Genomic DNA, 20409 nt, shown 5'->3' with positions numbered 1-20409 from the left:
CACCTGCGTCCCCCGAGCGCTCATCTCTGCACCTGTGTCCCCCGAGGGCTCATCCTGCACCTGTGTCCCCCGAGGGCTCATCCTGCACCTGTGTCCCCTGAGCCACGCACAGCACACTCCTGCCTGCTTGTCGTGGTGCCTGTTGTGCCTGTGGCGGTTTCGACAGTGTCTCCCCCACCAGCCATCAGTGCTACAGTGGCCACCATGTGTGCTCCCTGCTGAATTCAGAGTCTCTGTTACTGTTTCCCTCCCTTTCTACCTGGAGCCCATCCTTTTACCCATCCCTTGCCAACCTCACTGACACCCTCACCTGGGGTCCTTCCCTGGCTGCTGATCTTCACAGCATGACACCTGGACATATACCAGTGATTATGGAAAGAGCACAACGTGACCCTCAGACGGCACCACACAGATCCACACAATGTGACCCTCAGACAGCACCATGCAGATCCACACAACGTGATCCAGAGATTGTGCCACACGGATCCACAAAACGTGATCCAGAGATGGTGCCACACACATCCACACAACATGACCCTGAGACGGCACCACACAGATCCCCACAATGTGACCCTCAGACAGCACCACGCAGATCCACATGTGATCCAGAGATGGTGCCACACAGATCCACACAACGTGACCTTCAGATGGTGCCTCATGGATCCACATGTGATCCTCAGATGGCATCACACAAGATGACCCTTAGATGGTGCCAAACACAAATCCACATGACGTGACCCTCAGACTGTGCCACATGGATCGACACAGCATGACTCTCAGCTGATACCACATGGATTCACACAACGTGATACTCAGATGGTGCCACACAGATCACAGCATGACACCTGGACGTATACCAGTGATTCTGGAAAGAGCACAACATGACCCTCAGACGGCGCTGCATGAATCCATGCAATGTGACCCTGAGATAGCAGACGGTGCCACACAGATCCACACAACATGACCCTCAGATGGTGACACATGAATCCATGCAATGTGACCCTGAGATAGCAGATGGTGCCACACAGATCCACACAGGATGACCCTCAGATGGTGCCACATGAACCCATGCAATGTGATCCTGAGATAGCAGATGGTGCCACACAGATCCACACAACATGATCCTCAGATGGTGCCACATGAATCCATGCAATGTGACCCTGAGACAGCAGATGGTGCCACACAGATCCACACAACATGACCCTCAGATGGAGCCACATGGACCCACACAACGTGACCCTCATGACCCTTAGATGGTCCTACACACAAATCCATACAATGTGACCCTCAGATGGTGCCACATGGATCCATACAATGTGACCCTCAGATGTTGCCACACAGATCCACGCAACATAACCCTCAGACAGTGCCACAAGGATCCACACAATATAACCCTCAGACGGTGTCACACAGATCCACATAACATGACCTTCAGATGGCGCCACAGGGATCCACACAATGTAACCCTCAGACAGTGCCACAGGATCCACACAGTGTGACTCTTAGATGGAGCCACACAGATCCACACAACGTGACCCTCAGATGGTGCCCCATAGTTGATGAATGTTCAGCCTCACTTCTCTTGCCAGCTTTGTCTCTACCAGTTTCTTCCTGGATCTCAGACCTGACTCTGTCACTTCTCTCTGCCCCACACGTTTTCACAGCTCTTGTTTCACAAAGAAAGTATGGGAACAGCCACAGAGCCTTCCCGCCTCTCTCTTGTGGCCTACCCTCCACCCAAAACCTCACGCTGTTTGTCACCTCTTCTTCATAGTCTCTCCCCATCCTGGGATTTAAGTGCACTCAGGACTCTGTAAAATGCTCTCTCAGCCCATTAGTCTGCCGTCTTTTCTCCTTCACAGCTGCTCCTGGGTCCCCTGCCTTCCTGGCTGCGTCACTGGTCTCAGCAGGCACCTGGCTCCATTTCAGCTCTCCCAGCTGAGGTGGGCTGCCGTTACCATCCTTATGCCGACAGCCTCTCTCCTTCGCCGCTGGCCCCATTCACTCCCTGGTCCTTCCAGGCCTGTGCCAGATACACCCTTGGTCCCAGCACTGAGACCTTCACCCTGAGGCTTTGTGACTGCAGCCTCTTTGTGTCTCACCAGCCCCCACACCCTTAGGATCGAGGGGAACAGCTCCTTAGAGGTCCAGAGCAGGCAGCCAGAATTGGGGCTTGGCCACCGCGGAGGTTCTGCCAGAAGCTATGCTCCTCTGAGCAGCTGGTTTTGAGTGAGGTTGCCCCTCGTTCCTCCTTCCCTGTACCTTGTCAGGCCTCTGTGAGCAGCTGGCCCAGCCCAGGGACTTCCCAGGAACATCTGCTCCAAACCCTGGCTTGCACTCTGCCCTCTGCCCTCCTCAGCTTCCCTGACACCACACGGAATGTTTACTATTTTGTAAATCTGCCATCAAGACTGCGAAGAGTCCCACGTGGAAACATCTGGCCACTCTCTCACTGACACCTGCTCTCCTTTCCCCAGCGTCTGGTCACTCTGCTGCCCATGCCTGGATGGGCACTCAGGACCAGCCGGGCCACAGCCACCTTGGTCCCAGCTTGGCTGGTGCAGCTTCCAGCCTCAGCGGCTCCCTCCCTCTGCCCCTGGTGGCCCAGTAGCCCGACCCCAGCCCAGTCTTCACTTCCTGAGATGACAGCCCTGCAAACTCCCCTCGGCCACAGGGATGGACCCCTCGGCCTTCCCGTCCGACTGCCAGCTGCCCCAGCCATTGTGAAATGCAGCCACACCATCGTGGCCCCCGCCGGCCCCGTCTCTCTCCTCTGGTGCCCTCTGGGCTCTGTGTCCCCTGTAGTGATGCTTGGCCAGGGGGCCCTCGCCTGCGGGTCTCTTCCTCTCCACTGTCCAGTCCGGGCTTCCCTGCTTCCTCAGAGCCTCCTGGTCAGATGTGCCAGGAGCCTTGCCTGGGAGCAGGCGGCAGCTGTGGACTCTCAGGCTCCTGGGAACCCCTTGCATTTGCTCTGCCTCTAGCAGGCCAGGGGGCTGTGTGTGCTCACATAGCCGAGCAGCTGGGCCTTGCTCTGGGGCCTTCACACCCACTGTGGCTTCTCCAAAGCACCCCCAACTGCCCCAGCCCCACGCCTCCTCTGCCGTCTGTGCTCAGCATGGCTGATGGCCAGTCCTGCTGCCCTCCTCCCTCTGTCTCCGGGTTCCCACCCAGCCTGTGTTCTCAACGCCCCTGCTCTGTCCAGCCCTGTAGAGACCACCACAGGACTGAGTCCAAGAGTTTTGACTGCTGGTGACGTGCAGGACCCCGTGATGAGGTGTTTTGGGGCAGGGGTCAGGGGACCCACTAGGGTCCCGGGATGGGCCTTTGGGAGGGGTTCCCATGACGGTCCCAGGGACAGGAGCTGGAAGGGGGTGGAGGCTGAGTCTGTATGCACAGCACTACGGGGTCTGTGGCTGTTCGGCTGGAGCTGGGCTCAGAAACCGCTGCACAGTCAGAGCCGGGGTGTGAGTCCTGTCCCGCCACTTGGTGGCCGTGGCCGAGCTCCACCAGCCCTCCAGGATCGTCCATCCCAGCTGCCCTCACTGTGAACTCTTGCAGGTCTGAGGAGCCACAAAGGGGTGATGGTGGGGCTGGTGGCTTCCCCCTTATCAGGTGTGGGCGGCGTCCCTGCCCGGGGTGCACAGTGGGGGACGGGGAAGGCCGTGCTGCCTCACAGGCCCACTCGCTCCTCCCTCTCTGCACCTGACCTGTGCTTCCTTCCTGCCAAGAGGCTTGTCTAGGGGCCGTGGACACTGGGTGGCTGGGCAGGGCCTCTCACCCGGCTGCTGACATGTTGGGAGGGATGGAGGGGGGCTTGGTGTCCACCTTCTGGGTCCTGTGTTTCCTGAGCCCAAGGTTTTAGGGTTCACCATCCACACCCAGGCCTGGGCCAGGCTCCAGGAAGGTTGTGCTCAGTCCTGAGTCCCGGCAGGGCCCCCCTTGTGCAGGCCTCAGGATCCACTGTGTTTCCCCGGGGGGCTGCTGTGACACACAACATGCGTAGTCGCAGGGTTCTGGGAGCAGACAGGGACTTGGAGCCATCGGCTGAAGCCCTGCACCTCCCAGAAGCTGGTCCCACGTGGCCTGGCACTGCCTGGGCTCCCTTGTAGGCCCAAGAATGTGAGCCCTGGGCAGCCCCTCCCTCCGTGGTGGCTCCTGGGACAGACCCCTGGGGACAAGAGGGCCCACAGGCCAGGCTACTGCAGCCTTCGCCCTGGGCTGGCACCCTCAGCTCCAGGAGGACGGACGCTCACAGCTCAGGGAGGAGCTGGTTGCCCGGGGCCTGCAGACTCAGGGCCCGCCTGTGCTCAGGAGCTGGTTTAGCCGCGGCAGCGCCCGTGCGAGGCAGACATGATTCCCCAGTGTAAACAGGGAGACAGGGCTCAGGTGGGCGAGACTCCGGGTGGCCCGGTGTTGCGTGCTGGCCACCCACGCCCCGTCTGAGGGACTCTTGCACCACAGCCACGAGCTGCTCTCCTGAAATGGCCATTGCGGCTCACACCCTCCGAAGAGGGTGCAGTGGGCCAGACTGAGGTGTGCTCTGCCTCAGTCCCCCCTTCTGTAAACGGAGACGTGAACCCAGAAGCCACTTGGCAGTGCTTAGGGTGCTGAGATGCACTTCATGAGGATTTGCACTTCATGAAAATTTGCTTTTCTTTTTGGCAATTTAGACTCCAGTTTCTGTTCCCTTAGTCTGAGATAACTAAGACTCCACAGAATGGAGGGGCAGACACCACGCCCAGCCCCTTGGAGTGGCACGAGCTACACTGGGCAGGGGAGAGGCCTCGGAGGAGGTCAGTCCTGGGGCAGGTGTGGCCATGGCACTGGGGGTGGGGGTGGGGGTGGCAGGACCTGGAACAGCCCTGGGGAACAGGCCAGGCTGAGGGAAGGACCTAGGACAGCCCAGCAGTTTGAGGGGGACCCGCAGAGCAGGGACAAGAGACCATCAACCAGGTGGGGACAAAGGGGTGAAGGGGTGGTGGCAGCGGGGGACAAACTCCTGGGGGCAAGAAGGACACAGCCTGGGCTTGGGACAAACTCCTGGCAGCGAGAAGGACACAGCCCAGACTCGGGACAGGGTGGGGATGAGAAGTTGTCTTGGGGATTGTGTGCAGGAGGAAGGAAGGGAGAGAGGGAGGATGGCAGAAAAGGAGGGAGGAGGGCGGCAGGAGAGAGAGGGGAGGAGGGAGGAGGGAACGGGGGGAGGGAGGAGGGAACGGGGGGAGGGAGGAGGCAGCTGGTGTCCACCCCAGGCCCCACTGCTGTGAAGTTTCCTGGCTTCCTGGTAACTCATGCTCCTGATGCAGGATTGATTTGTGGGTGCCCCACTTCTTAGGAGGGAGGTGGAGATGAAGGTAACCCGGGGATTACTGAATCTAGGTCATTGCCTTGCTGCTTGCTTACTACCGTTGGGATAAGAGGATTGCCACTTCCGGCCTGGTGTGGTGGCTCACGCCTGTTATCCCAGCACTTTGGAAGTCCGAGGCAGGTGGATCACCTGAGGTCAGGAGCTCGAGACCAGCCTGACCAACATGACAAAACTCTGTTTCTATTAAAAATACAAAAATTAGCCGTGTGGTGGCGGGCGCCTCTAGTCCTAGCTACTCGGAAGGCCAAGGCAGGAGTATTGCTTGAACCTGGGAGGCGGAGCTTGCAGTGAGCTGACATCGTGCCACTGTACTCCAGCCTGGTGACTGAGCAAGACTCTGTCTCAAAAAAAAAAAAAAAAAAAAAAAAAGAGGATTGCCACTCCCTCCCCAGCTGCCTGGGAAGGAGGGACCATGCCTGCCCCTGGGCTGGCAGCCTGGTGGGTAATTCCCAAGGCTCATCCAGCAAGAGCGGAGGCTGCCTGGGCCTCTTGCAGCCTCCTTAGCTGTGGGGACAGGAAAGGGGAGGGGAAGCTGGGACAGGTGCAGGACAGGGAGAAGGGGCTTCCCCACTCCCCCTCTTCCTCAAAGCCCCCTTGCCGGGCAGCTCCTCAGGGCCGTTCCAGGTCTCTGCTGGCCGCTGCCCTCACCCAGTCTGGCAGGCACCTCACATCCCGCTTGTTCTCCAGTCCCACCAGGACTGCCTCTGTCCTCAGGAAGCGTCTGCCCCAGCCCGTGCTTTGCATGGACAGGCCCTGACAGGCCCTGCCCTTCCCTCCTTCAGTGACTCCAGTGAGCCTGTCTCGATTCTCAGTCTCTTGTCCCTCCCCAGTCCCACCCTGGACCCCTGTGCTCAGTGGCTACCAGGTTTGTTCTCCCCTGGCGGCCGGCGTGGGTTCCCATGGGATAAAGCTGCTTCTGCCACAGTGGGAGTTTGGGGTTCCCCCGGCTCCCTCTCCCTGTGGGCGTCTGCACCACCTTCGACTGTGACCTCTTTTTCCCAAATCCCAAGGCAGGGCCTCCCTCCCAGCCCAGAGAGCCCTGAAGCCCCCACCTGGTCAGTCTTCCTGGAAGCCAGGGGTCCTCACATGGACCACATGGTCCCCACCATGGGACGTGGATGCAGAATCAGGGGCACCTGGTTTGAGCCTGAGTCTGCTTCAGCGGAGGCTCCTAGACTCAGGTGTAACCAACTCAGTGGCCACGTGGTGTCAGCTCGAGCCAGAAGCCGAGTAGGAGAGGCAGGCGGCCAGGGCACAGTGCCGGGAGGGGGCTCTAGGTACTTGCTCCTCAGCACAGAACAAGCCTGTGGCCTGACAAGAGGCCTCCCTGGGGGCCTGAGGATCCGAGCTGATCCTCGGACACCTGGGACAGGCGCAAAAGATGCACACAGCCGCCTCCCCGATGTAATGCCAACCTGATTTTTACTACCCTGTTTTTAGACTCTCCCTCTTCCTTTAATCACCTAGCCTTGCTTCCACCTGAGTTGACTCTCCCTTAGCTAAGAGCCAGACAGACTCCATCTTGGCTCTTTCACTGCAGCCCCTTCCTCCAGGACTTAACTCGTGCAAGCTGACTCCCAGCACATCCAAGAATGCAATTAACTGATAAGATACCGTGGCGAGCAATATCCGCAGTTCCCAGGAATTCGTCTGATTGATAACACCCAAAAGCCCCGCGTCTATCACCTTGTAATAATCTTAAAGCCCTGCACCTGGAACTGTTTACTTTCCTGTAACCATTTATCCTTTTAACTTTTTGCCTACTTTATTTCTGTAAAATTGTTTTCACTAGACCCCCCTCCCCTTTCTAAACCAAAGTATAAAAGAAAATCTAGCCCCTTCTTCAGGGCCGAGAGAACGTTGAGCGTTAGCCATCTCTTGGTCGCTGGCTAAATAAACGGACTCTTAATTCGTCTCAAAGTGTGGCGTTTTCTCTAACCCGCCTGGGTACAACACCGAGGCTCCGCACAGACCCACCTCGGCCACGTCCTTGACGTTCACCATCTTCTTGGTCTGAGCCACGTGGCCCACGACCCCAATGTCCAGCGGGAAGACGATCTCGGAGTCGGGGGGCACCAGGCAGTCCTCCAGGACGCTGTCCGGCTGCACGCTGAAGAGCCTGGTGGCCAGCTCGGCCACGCCGTTGCGCTGGCGGTACATGAAGAGGCTGCAGCGGTCGGCCTGCAGGAGGGTGCAGAGGCGCCGCAGGATCTTGAACACCACACGCTCCATGTTGATGCTCTCCTGCATGTCCTGCACCAGCTCCAGCAGTGCCGTGCTCTCCTCCACCTGGCAGAGCTCCCGGAGGCTGTGGCAGCCCGGCGGGCACCCGTCCTCGCAGGCTGCGGCCACATTCTCGGGGCTCAGTTTCTTCCCAAAGTACTGGTTGGCAAAATCGGGGTTCTGGTCGAGAAAGCTCCGGGCCTGCTCCTCACTGAGGCTCATGGTGGCTGCCTGTCCCCCGAGACACTGCTGCTCCAGGCACGCGTGGACTCCCAGGAAACCCTGTCATCAGCAAGGTCTTTCTTAGTGAGATTAGGAACCCCGGGGGCGGGTCAGCTGACTCACTCCTACAAATGGCGGCCTGCGCTCCCTCTCCTCGGACCCCGGGACTTCCCGCCTTCCAGGAAAACCAGACCCCGTGGAATGAAGGCTGGGAGTAACTGTTGGGGGATCTCCTGCCTGTTGCAGGGGTCACGGGCGGCTGGGCACAGGCATTTGGCTTCCAGCGGACCAGGCCCTGAGAGCTAATCCCCTGAGGAGGTTATCCCACACACAGCATGATGCTTTCTGCTGGCAGAGCTGCCTGAGGGTTTGGGTTGGTCCCACAGGTGGCCCCAGGCCCTCCTGGGAGCCCAGACCTGGGCTGGGGTGTGCTGGGGAGGTGTTGGGGCACTGGCCTTGCCTCCAGGAGATGCAGTTCACCCTGTGCAGGGAGAGGGGGCCGGGTAATCACACCAGGACCCAAATGCCCAGAGGCCAGCAAGGGGACCCTGGACGTGGAGGTGGGACCACATCCACCTTCCCCCACACTCTGAGGGATCCAGAGTCGCTAGTCAGCCTTTACCTGCTGTCAGGCCCCGGCTGGGACAAGCTTTGGAGTGACACCGCTCTGAGGCCACATGGCTGTCGGTGGCAGGAGGACCTGAATGTTGGGGGCTGCCTGGCCACAAAGCCCGGCCTCTCCTCTCCGCCGTCACCACAGCAAGCCCTGCCTGCTCCCATAGGCCTCTCGGCTCCTGGGCCAGCTCCCCGCGGGCCAGCAGGGGTGATGTGGCCGGAAGCACCTTGGCTGGGTCTGGCATGGGCGCCGGCCTGGTGGGCGGGTGGCAGTGTTCCTGACTTCCCTGAATATGAAAACGCTGATTGAAGCTTTCCAGGCACCTTTGTGCTGCCAGATCCTGGGCTTAAGGTTTCTTCCCATCTTTTCCAGTTTGTCTGTCCATGTTGTCACCATGCTTTTAACCAGGATGGTTTTCATATGGTTCTTTTACTGCACTCAGCTGGTAGACATGTGTGCACGCATGCATGAGTGTGCACATATGTGTGTGCACGGAGTGTGAGTGTGCGCACTTGTAGGTGTGTGTATTCTTGTATGAGCACGTGTGCATGACAGCCGGCTGCCCTCTGGAGCGCAGAGTTCTCTCAGCACGAGGCCGGGCCCCAGGGAAGCTTCTGCCAGGGCCCTGGGCTGCACCGCGGCAGCTGCCTGTCTCGGAGGCTGCTCTGTCAGGCAACAGGGGTACCTTAATGGCGCCGGTTCCGGGTTCTTCTCCCCTCCTTGACTGGGCACTGTCTGAACCCGCCAAAGGAGGGCCAATCAGAAAGAAGCATCTCCCGCCTTCCCTTGGGGCCGCCCCACATAGGCCCAAGGGATATAAAACCCAGCACACCAGCAACTCTCTCTCTCTCTTCTCTTTTCCCTTCCTTCTCCCCTCGATACCTCCAATAAAGATCTCTTGACCGCGACCGGTGTAGTTTGGTCTCCGCCCGGCCCCTTTCGGCCCCTTTCACTGTCCACAGTGGGCCCAGCTGGGCGCGCGACGTGTGCCCTTGTGCCATGATGTTCCTGCGTCTGCTTAGTCACAAAGTCACTTCCTTTCAAGGATCTGCTGAGAGGCTTCCCCTTTTTCCTAAAAACAGTGAATTCTCACTGGGGACGGAGGAGTGGGGATGCGGGTGGGGGGAGGGGTTGCAGGGCCGCTGCGGTGCTTGGGTTTGGGGCCAGGGTGGAGGGTCGCCTGCTTTGCATTCAGTCTCAGAACAGCCTCCAGAGCCTGCCGGGCGCATTTCCCAACTCCCAGGGACGGAGCTCACATTGCACCTGGATGTGAGGATGGCGGCCGGGCGGAGCCTTCAGGTTCTCGGTTGCCCTGAGGTCTATGCACGCGCAGCCCCTCCCCGCCTCCTTCTTCCTCTGCGGGCTCTTTCCCGTCCCCCAGTTCCTCACAACCCCCTTCTGGACGCCCCCACTTTGCCCCTTGAGTATGTGGCAGGTGCTAGTGCCCCCGATGAAGACGGGTGCAGACGATGCGCCACAGAGGACCACGGTCCCCGCCTGGCAAAGGTTGGGGGGAGGGTCCACAGGAGCCGGGCAGGGGGCTGTCTGGAAGGGGGTCCTCATTATGTGGTACCTGTGGCTCCTGTCGGGCAGTCTCAGGCTCCCTCCAGATGTGAGGGCGGCACCCGCTCCTGCTCAGATCTGAATACAGCCGAGGACGTTTCTGTGTGTGATGAGGGGGTGCGGAGCAGGAGGCAGAGCCTGTGTTCCTCTGTTGGTTGGGGGCGGTTGGTGCCTAGCAGGATGATCCCGCTCCCACCAGCGGCACCACCACCTGCTCCATGGTGCTTATTTTTGCTTTTTCATGAAGAGGACCCAGGGCTCCTCTGCCTCCACTCAACAGGAGCTCTTCATCCATTTACCTCCTCGTAGCCCTGGAAGTGCCATGTTGAAACTCCGGACACCCGCCCCTCATCCATAAAAGACTTGGTCCCTATTCTCACGAGGCCTATAATCTAACGAGGGCAACAGAAGTTTATTTTAAAAATCCCACCGATGCATGGAAAACACTCACTGTGCCCAGGGCCAAGGCTGATGGAGATGCCGGGTGTCCGTGGGTTGGGAAGCCACATGGAGGGGACGATGGCGCAGAGAGCAGAGGGAGCTGGTGTGACGCCAGGCAGCCCTGGCCGGTGAGGGATCCAGTCTGTCTCACTTTAGGGTGGGACAGGTTGAGGTGCAGCCTGGAAGGGGCGCAGGCACCACCTCCTCTCAGCTGGCGCCCCTCACATGTGTGCGTGTCCTGCATGTGGGTCACACCAGCGTGGGGAGAGACTCCTGCTGCGGTGGGGTGGAGGGGCTTAAATCTCAGCTCCAGATGGATACTTCTCAGTGGGTAGAAACCATCGCTCATCCTTCAGGACGCATCTGACACGGGCGTCAGAACGTGTTTTGCTTTGCGCGTCTGTGGGTCTTTTCGCATCTGTGGGTCTTTGTGCGTCTGTAGGTCTTTGCGCGTCTGTGGGTCTCAGTTTCTCAATCTCTTGGTGCATCTCAGTCTCGGTCTCAGTGCTGGACCCAGGGAGCATTCTGCCCTTGTTTATGGGGTTCTTGGTTGATGAGGAGACAGAAAGTGAGCTCACATCTCCATTGAGATGTCTCTGGGCTACATTCTGCTGAGTCTTTCCCTCGTTCTGTCATTTCACCTCTTTTCTGCAAACGTTTTTTTCAATCAGGTAAACACTTCTTTTCTAGTGGCCGGGACTTTCTGAGGTCTCCATAACCAACCGAGGTTCCTCAGGGCTCTCCACTTGCCCTGGTCAGAGGGGCCTCGTCCTGGTGCAGCCTTCAGGGGGCTCCCAGGTGGCCACTCTTGCTCAGCTCTTGGGGTTTTGTGCCATGCGTGCGAAGCTTAGTCCTCAGCCAAAGCCCCATGTGGCCCTGTGCAGATCATTGGGGCCTGTTGTGTGCACAGATTCCTCCTCGGCAGCAATCTTCCCTGCAAACTGCAGCCACCGCTGCCTCCCCAGGGCCAATCTGTCTTCCAAGCTTCATAAGATCTCAAAACAGTAATTCATTTTTGTCTCCCAGTTTTCCATAACAACACATAAATAATTGCTATCATAAATTAGTAGAGCCTCATGTAAGGTAATCCCTAATGTGTCTACACAGTGCTCTGCAGATTTTCAAAATAATGAAGATGTTTTCATGTGAATGGGGTGCCCTTGTGTTGTGCACAACCTGAGCAACTGTGCATCTTAGCCCTGTAGAATCCCAGAGAGGCTTTGACTTCCCATGTTGGATGGATCCTGAAACTCTGAAGCAAGCATCTCATGATTAGGAGAACTATTGTAATTTTGCAGTCTTTTTAAAAATTATTTTCTCCTCTATTATCCCATAGTGATCATCCATAAAATATTTAAAATGTAGATGGCATAGGTATGAATGTTAGAATGGCAACTCTCTGGGACAGGCGCGGTGGCTCATGCCTGTAATCCCAGCACTTTGGGAGGCCGAGGCGGGCGGATCACGAGGTCAGGAGATTGAGACCATCCTGGTTAACACAGTGAAACCCTGTCTGTACTAAAAAAATAGAAAAAATTAGCTGGGCGTAGTGGCGGGTGCCTGTAGTCCTGGCTGCTCGGGAGGCTAGGGCAGGAGAATGACATGAACCCAGGAGGCGGAGCTTGCAGTGAGCCGCGATTGTGCCAGTGCACTCCAGCCTGGGCAACACAGTGAGACTCCGTCCCCCCCTCCAAAAAAAAAAAAAAGAGAATGGCAACTCTCTGGAGAAACAATCACTGAACTGGTAGAAAGGAATGAAATTACAAAGAACAGTTGAACAGAAGAGGATTACCAGCAGATGAGAGCTATGGCTGCCTGATTTAAAGGGGCAGGGGAGGCCCACCAAAAAGGCCACAGGCCAGCCTGGCCAACATAGTGAAATCCCGTCTCTACTAAAAATACAGAAATTGGTTGTGTGTGGTGGTGGGTGCCTGTAATCCCAGCTACTTGGGTGGCTCAGGCACAAGAGTTGCTTGAACCCGGGAAGCGGAGGTTGCAGTGAGCCAAGATCACACCACTGCACTCCAGCCTGGGCAATACAGTGAGGCTCTGCCTCAAAAAAAAAAAAAAAAGCCACAGGAAGGTCCCCCTGTGAGAAGCACTGATTTACCCCACAGCTCCAGAGGATCAAGAGATTCAGACCCTGGGGCTGGTGTCAGTTGGGACTCCCCAGGAAGCAGATGCTGGGAAGCAGGTTCACGGTTGATTTGTTTGGATGTTGGTCCCCTCCAAGCCTCATGTTGAAATGTGATCCCTGATGTTGGAGCTGGGGCCTGGTGGGAGGTGATTGGGTCATGGAGGTGGATCCTTCACAAACAGCTGGTGCTCCTCTTGTGGGGCTGAGTTCTGTCTCTCACCTCCTGTGAGCTCAGGTTGTTAGAGCCTGGCCCCACCCCCCTCTTCTCCGACCCTGGCATGCTAGGTCCCCTTCACCTCCCCCACGAGTGGAAGCTCCTGAAGCTGTCACCAGAAGCAGACCCTGGTGCCAGACTTCCTGTATAGCCTGCAGAACCGTGAGCCAGAGAAACCTCTTTCTTTACAAATGACCCAGCCCGAGGTGATCCTTTACAGCAACACAGTTGGACTAAGACAGCGTGCCCTGGACTCAGCCTCAGGGGAGGACTCTAGAGACCTCCCAATAGCGTGAACTGGCATCAACCCACATGCACAAGTCCAGGGAGACAGAACACGCACACAACCAGTTATGAAAGCAACTTTATTACTCACAGGCAGGCAGCAGGGAACAGCAGAAGCCTAGGATCCACGGTGAGCGGGTCCCCGAGTCTCGGGAAAGCTGCCCAGAACGAATGGAGCCTTGTCTATGTGTGCCCCCCTTCACACAGCTGAGGGATCCCAAAGGTGCACTCTGCTCTGGGTTCCATAGCCAGGGGTGACTCACGGGGCTACAGTGTGTGGGACATCCTGCCCTAGGAGGCACAGGAGCAGAGCCAGGGCTGTCCGGCCGGTCCTTCCCTAGACCAGGTGGTTGCATTCCTGGCACATTCTTCAGGTATTCTCGAGAACTGCGCACGAGAAGGGAGGGGCTTGTTCATTCCAAGGTCATCTGGGACTTGCCCTGCAGATGCCAAGGCAGAATAGGAAGTGGATTTATGGGATGGGGGCTCCCTGTGAGGGGGAGAAGGGAGATGAAGGAGGAGCAGGTGGGGAACCAGGTGGGGGTGTGGTTGTGGCACCTGTGGAGGGAGAGGGAAGGAAGGTGGCTGGGCAGGACCAGCCTCAGACTGAAGTTCGAGACCGTACTAGCCAGGCTTGGAGGAGCCCTGGGGAAAGAACGCCTTTCGGGGGAGCCCCGCGCATGGAACATTCTGAGTCTAGCACCTGCCATTGCCCAAACTGGACTTCCAGCCTTTGGCACCTCATGTGAGGAGCTCAGGAGCTGCTGCTCCACCCTAACAACAAGTCAGCTGAGCAGACTGAAAATCAACAATTCTTCCCACACTCAAAATAGCTTGAAATGTGAGGGTACCTGGTACACCCAAGACTTGAGGGGCTGGTAGGCACTGGCCTGTCAATGACAGGGGCCATGGTTTGCCAGAGCAGAGATGCATCAGTGGAAACCACCTCAGGAGCCTGTTCCAGGGCGGGGAAACCTGAACTGTAGCTGATATATCCCTGGAGGCTCAGTGCGGGCAACTCCAAACTCCTCCGGGGGACCCAGTCATGGCGACACCACGGGGGGACCCAGTCATGGGGACACCACGGGGGGACCCAGTCATGGGGGACAGCACGGGGGGACCCAGTCATGGGGACACCACGGGGGGACCCAGTCATGGGGGACAGCACGGGGGGACCCAGTCATGGGGGACAGCACGGGGGGACCCAGTCATGGCGGACACCACACATGTGTGTTTTACCCCAGGAGTTCTACCACATTCTCACAGTGAATATCAGAGAAAAATCTCATTCCGCAGGTAGGAGGATGGAAAATGGAATCATTTTAAAACACACCAGAACATTCTGTCCTTAACAAGATCTGCCCTCAGGAGAAACTGTTCAACTAGAATATAACCTGCGGGGGAAGAGAAATATCCAACTTCTGCCCCCTCGAGGCATCCTGTCCCACCTAAGAAGGTGAGGGGTGGGCGGCTGAGAAACCCTTGTGAAGTTCACAGCCCAATGCACAGGTTCACTAAAGACTGAGGCCTGGTTAGAAGGTTCTAGAATGCTTCCCCTCCCCCCACATCGTACAACCGCATCACTAAAGGCATCTTTACGGCAGGTCTTTATACTCTGTACGTCATGTCTGGCTATCAAGAAAATATTACAAGACATACTAAAGGGCAAAAAACAAACAAACAAACAAACAAAAAAACCGCACACCAGAATCTGAGGAGCCAGAACAACCATGAAAACCACACATGGCAGTTATGTTGGAATTATCAGACCAGGAATTTAAAACAGCAATTATTAAGATGCCAAGAGCTCTAGTGGGTAAAGTAGACAGCACAGGAACAGATGGACAATGTAAGCAGACAGATGGAAAGTCTAGGAAGGAATCAAAAAGAAACATAAAGATAGAAAACACGGCAACAGAAATGAAGACTGCCTTTGATAGGCTCATTAGTAGACTGGACACAGCTGAGGAAAAAGCCTCTGAGCTTGAGGACAGCTCAGTAGAAATTTCCAAAAGTGAAAGGCAAAGAGAACAATCACTTAAAAAAAAAAAAAAAAAAAAAAAAAAAACAGAACAGAATATCCAAAAGCTGTAGGACACCCATAAAAGGTGTAACACAAATAATACCAGAAGCAGAAGAAAGAAAGGAAGGAAGGAAGGAAGGAAGGGAAGAAGGAAGGAAGGAAGGGAAGAAGGAAGGAAGGAAGGGAAGAAGGAAGGAAGGAAGGGAAGAAGGAAGGAAGGAAGGGAAGAAGGAAGGAAGGAAGGGAAGAAGGAAGGAAGGAAGGGAAGAAGGAAGGAAGGAAGGGAAGAAGGAAGGAAGGAACAACAAAAAAACTGAAACAATAATGACTGAGGATTCCTCCAAATTAACGTCAGACACCAAACCACAGATCCAGGAAGCTCAGAGAATACCAAGCAGGATAAATGCCAAAACAAAACAAAACAAAAAACTCTGTCCCCGGAGAAAACAAGTAAACAAAATGACACCTAGGCATCTCATATTTAAACTACATAAAATCAAACATGAACAAATTTTGAAAGAAGCCAGAAAAAAACCTCCCAACACCAACACCTTGCCTGTAGAGGAACAAGGATAAGAATGACATCCACCTTCTCTCAGGAACCATGTGTCTGAGTCCATTTTCTGCCACTGTGACAGAATGCCACAGATGGGGTAAATTATCAGGAAGTTTATTTGGCTCACAGTTCTGGGAGCTGGGAAGTCCAGGAGCTTGGTGCTGGCATCTGGCCAGGGTCAGTCTATGGTGAGGGGCAGAGTAGGGACGCAAGCAGGGGGGACAGAGAGGAAATCAGCCTGAACTCATCCTTTTATCAGGAGCCCACTCCCAAGACAACGCACCCACTCCTGAGATAATGGCACTGATCTGTTCACGAGGGTGAGGCCCTCAGGAGCTAATCGCCTCTCAGGGGTCCCATCTCTCAATATTGTCACAATGGCAATTAAATTTCAACAGGACTTTTGGAGAGGACATCCGAACCACAGCACCACGCAGCAGGAAGAGAGCGGAGTGAGATATTTAAAGTGTTGAGAGAAAAAAACCCAGCAAGCTAAAATTGTGCACCCCATGAAATTATCCTTCAAAAGTGAAGGAGAAATAAAGACTTTTTCAGGAAAACAAAAATTGAGGGAATTTGTCGTCAGTAGACTTGCCTTGCAAAAATCTTAAAAGAAGCTTTTTAGAGAGATGAAAGTAATATAGATCAGAAACTCAAATCCACATAAAGAAAGGAGGAACACCAAAGAAGGAATAGTGAGGTAAAATACAATTGTTAATATGCTTCTTCTTAGCTGATCTAACAGATAACAGCTCTAAATAATAACAACAATGCATTCAATTATGTATGGTTCCTTATGTATCTTGCATGTGTCTTATGTACATATATGCTTATGTATGCTTAGACATGACGGAAACAAATGGCATAAATCATGCAAAGGACATGAAGAAGGAATTAAGATTATGTTGTTGCTGTAAGGAACTCATGTTATCTGTGAAGCAGTGGAGTGTTTGAAAGTAGACTTGGATTAATTGGGGATGATATTGCAAATTCTAGTACAATCACTAATTGGTATTCTAAGAAAGGAGAGAAATGGAACTGAGCATATAAGATGCTCAATTAAAATCACAGAAGGTAGAAAAAAGTGGGAAAAAAAAACAGGAAAAAAGAACAAAGGCAACAAATAGAAAACGGTAACAAAATGGCAGATACTAATCCAATTATATGAATAATTACTTTGAACATCAATGGTCTAAACGCAACAATTAAAAAAACAGGGATTTTTGGCAGGGTGCGGTGGCTCACGCCTGTAATCCCAGCACTTTGGGAAGCTGAGGCAGGCAGACTCAAGGTCAAGAGATCAAGACCATCCTGGCAAACATGGTGAAACCTCATCTCTACTTAAAAAAAAAACAAAACATGGTGGCATGCACATGTAGTCCCAGCTACTCGGGAGGCTGAGGCAGAAGAAATTTTGAACCCAGGAGGAGAATCATTTGAACCCAGGAGGCGGAGGTTGCAGTGAGCTGAGATGGCGCCACTGCACTTCGGCCTGGCGACACAGCGAGACTCCGAAAAACAAAACCAAACAAACAAACAAAAAAAAAAAAAAGAGAGATTTTTATATCAGAGTGGATAAAAAATGATACCCAACTATATATTGTCTATAAGAAACACACTTTACAGTTAGATACGTATAGACTAAAAGTAAATGAGTGGAGAAAGAGACACCATGTTTACACTGAAGAAAAGAAAGCAGGAGTAGCTATTTTAATTTCAGACAAGGTGGACTTCAGAGCAAAGAAAGCTACCAGGGATGAAAAAGCATTCCATAATGATAAAGGAGTCGAGTTGTTCAAGAAGACATAACAATCCTTAAGGGATATGAATCAAACCATGTGAGGCAAAAACCACAAGGAGAAAGCTATGAATCCATGATCATGGTTGGAGACTTTAACACGCTCAGTCAGATATGACTGAATTGTCTCCCCAAAAGTTTATTTATTGTGCCTTGACCTCAAATGTGACTGTTTGCAGAAAAGGCTTTTAGGAGGTAACTGAGGTGCAATGAGTTCACAAGGGTGGGGTCCTAATTCAACACCACTGGTGGCTTTCTAAAAAGAGGATGAGATCCTCCACCACACATGTATCAAAGAAAGGCCATGTGAGGATACAGCAAGAAGGCGGCTGTCTGTAAGCCAGGAAGAGAGCCCTCACCAGAACCTGACCGTGCTGGCACCCTGATTTTGGACTCTCAGCCTCCAGAACTATGAGAAATAAGTGTCTGCTGTGTCAGAGACTGGGTCGGGGTGGTATTTTGTTATGGCAGCCTGAGCAGAATGAGACAACTCCAATTCCGCTGAGTGGGTGGCGCGGATGCCTGGAGGCCGTGGCCCCACTCCTCAGTGTGGGTCTCTAGAAGGGAGGTCTGAGCAGGCACCATGGCAGCCAGTCCATGCCCCAGGCCACACAGTCCAACTTCTCCATCCACGCCGGGGAAGGAGCTCCTCATGGTTCCTGGGGCCTGTCCCCCTGAGAGAAGGCTTTGCACAGTTAGTGGGGCACGCCACAGCCTCCAGCCCTGCAGCTGGCCTCCATCATCGCTTCTCACTGGGCCATGACAGGGGCTCTCTTCTTCCTCCATCCTCACTTTTCACCTCCTCTCCCTTGACTATCACTTCTGTAGGTCTTGGGGGTCTTCTCCGGCTACGTGAGGGGACTGAACCCCTAATGATCACACTCTTACTGGGTTGGGGTGGTTGCACCTGCCCAGCACAGTGACGCAGGGCAAGGGTGCCCTGAGGTTGGCCTGGCCCCATGAGGTCCCTTCCTGCCTGTGTGCAGCTGCCCCACATCCTCCGCTGCTCGGGCCCAGCTTCTCCACCAAGACAGCCACTCCTCTCCCTCCTCAACCCTGGACACCAGAGTCCCAGTTCCCGGCAGCAAGGACCTGAGTTGTGGCTCCTGTTAGCAGCATGCCCCCTTAGGAGATGAGGACCCCCAGCCTCGCCAGGCAGTGTTTCAGGCTCAGGAAGCACCAGGCCCCAAGGGTCCCTGGGGGGAGGGAGTAGAGCACCCCACTTCTGCCTCTTGGTTCCAGGCTCATGCTGGTCTTCCTGGTGGCGTCGGATGTCACACGGCGCCCTGGGTTTCGTGTACCTGGAAGGTGGTGCACTGTCCCCCATCACACAGGGCTGACTCCAAAGGGGGCTTTGGCTGTGCCTCCAGCAAACAACCCTCCGGTACCTCTCAGTCCAGAAGCTTCTCCATGGCAGGGCGGCTGATGCAGCCAGAAGTCCCTTCACCCCAGCCCTGCCTTGGCTGAGCAGTTAAACGCCCTGGGGCATTGTCACTCACAACTGGGGCCTGCGCTGTCCACTCAGCTTGGCCGCCCTTCCTCGGAGGAGATGAGTGCCTCTCTTCAGGGGCCCCTCGGGCTCTCACAGTTGGCATCTGCCTTCAGTTTCCTGTTGCTCTTCCACCGGCATCCACCACCTGGCGATGCCCAGCCACCCTCCGCCCCATGCCTCCCCAATGCCTGAGCCACAGCCCCTGCCAGGACCTTCCCTCAACTCGTTGCTCTCCAGGTGGCCACCGGTGCCACCTTGTCCCAGGAGCTACACCTGCCTCATTCTAGCTGTGGTGCTCACTGCTAGACCACAACGGAGCCAGGCTTCCTATGCTCTGGCATTTTAACGCCACCTCATCAGAGTGAGGCAGGACCCACGTGGCTTCCCCAGAGAGTTAACCCTGGAGGGAGGCACTGGCATGATTAAGACAGAGCCCAGAACCCAGGAAGGAGCCTTTGCCCAGCTACAGAGGACAAAGACACAGCCTGGGAGGAGGGGCTCTTGGAGAAAAGAATCGGCAGCTTATCTGACATGGATGCACTTGGGAATAAAGAAACTAATACTATGCATTAGTGTTAGCTGGGACCACAGGCCTGGGCCATCACACCCAGATAATTTTTGTATTTTTAGTAGAAACAAGGTTTCGTTTCACCATATTGCCCAGGCTGGTCTTGAACTCCTGGCCTCAAGTGATCTGCCCGTTTTGGCCTCCCAAAGTGCTGGGATTACAGGCATGAGCCACTGTGCCTGGCCCAGCATAAAGCTCTTGAATGGAAATAGCATTCCCAAGAAAAACCAGCACGTGCTCCCCGACACTTTACACCCAGCCTCTGCGTGCAGGTGAAGGTGTGACCGAGAAAGACCAGCACCTGCTCCCCGACACTTCACACCCAGCCTCTGCGTGCAGGTGAAGGCGTGACCGAGAAAGACCAGCACCTGCTCCCTCAGCACTTCACACCCAGCCTCTGCATGCAGGTGAAGGCGTGACTAAGACCAGCACCTGCTCTCCTGACACTTCACACCCAGCCTCTGTGTGCAGGTGAAGGTGTGACTGAGAAAGACCAGCACCTGCTCTCCTGACACTTCACACCCAGCCTCTGCGTGCAGGTGAAGGCGTGATGCTTTCCTCACTTTCCGACGGTGCACAGGTTTTGCTTGTGTAGTCTCTCCCCTTAGATGGTCCTAGGGCCGCTGTCCCCCAGGTTCCTGGTCTCTGCCTCAGCCACCTCCGCCTGGCCCACCTGGGTCCCTGTGGTGCCACCTGGTGCTGACCCATCACGGGGGCTGGGAGGGCACCATCTCCCTCCTGGCTGTTCTTTTCTGCCACTTCTAGACAGGGGTGAAATGCCGCCCTGCAAGCGGCCGAGAGCACACGTGCTGAGCAACCCGTTGCGTCTCTTTGCAGCTTGTCACAAGCCAGGTGTGAGACACGAACGCTGTTCCTGGCTTTGCTGCCAATTCTTCCCTGAAT

General features: G+C 55.2%; 1 protein-coding gene across 1 annotated transcript in view; it reads right to left on the bottom strand.

Annotated features, from left to right (window-relative positions):
- The window catches only part of PDE6B (phosphodiesterase 6B), a 45288-nt gene extending 35852 nt beyond the window's left edge, over positions 1-9436 (bottom strand). The window contains exons 1-2 of the mRNA XM_055245975.2: positions 8436-9436; positions 7346-7873 (exon numbers count right to left, since the gene is read on the bottom strand). Coding sequence (XP_055101950.1) covers positions 7346-7813 — 468 coding nt within the window. The 5' untranslated portion in view covers positions 7814-7873; positions 8436-9436. The remainder of the gene's footprint in view (positions 1-7345; positions 7874-8435) is intronic.
- Between the last annotated feature and the right edge of the window lie 10973 nt (positions 9437-20409).

This window comes from Symphalangus syndactylus, chromosome 16 (assembly GCF_028878055.3).
Source record: "Symphalangus syndactylus isolate Jambi chromosome 16, NHGRI_mSymSyn1-v2.1_pri, whole genome shotgun sequence".
Lineage (NCBI taxonomy): Eukaryota > Metazoa > Chordata > Mammalia > Primates > Hylobatidae > Symphalangus > Symphalangus syndactylus.
This window is presented reverse-complemented; position numbering and strand designations above follow the sequence as displayed.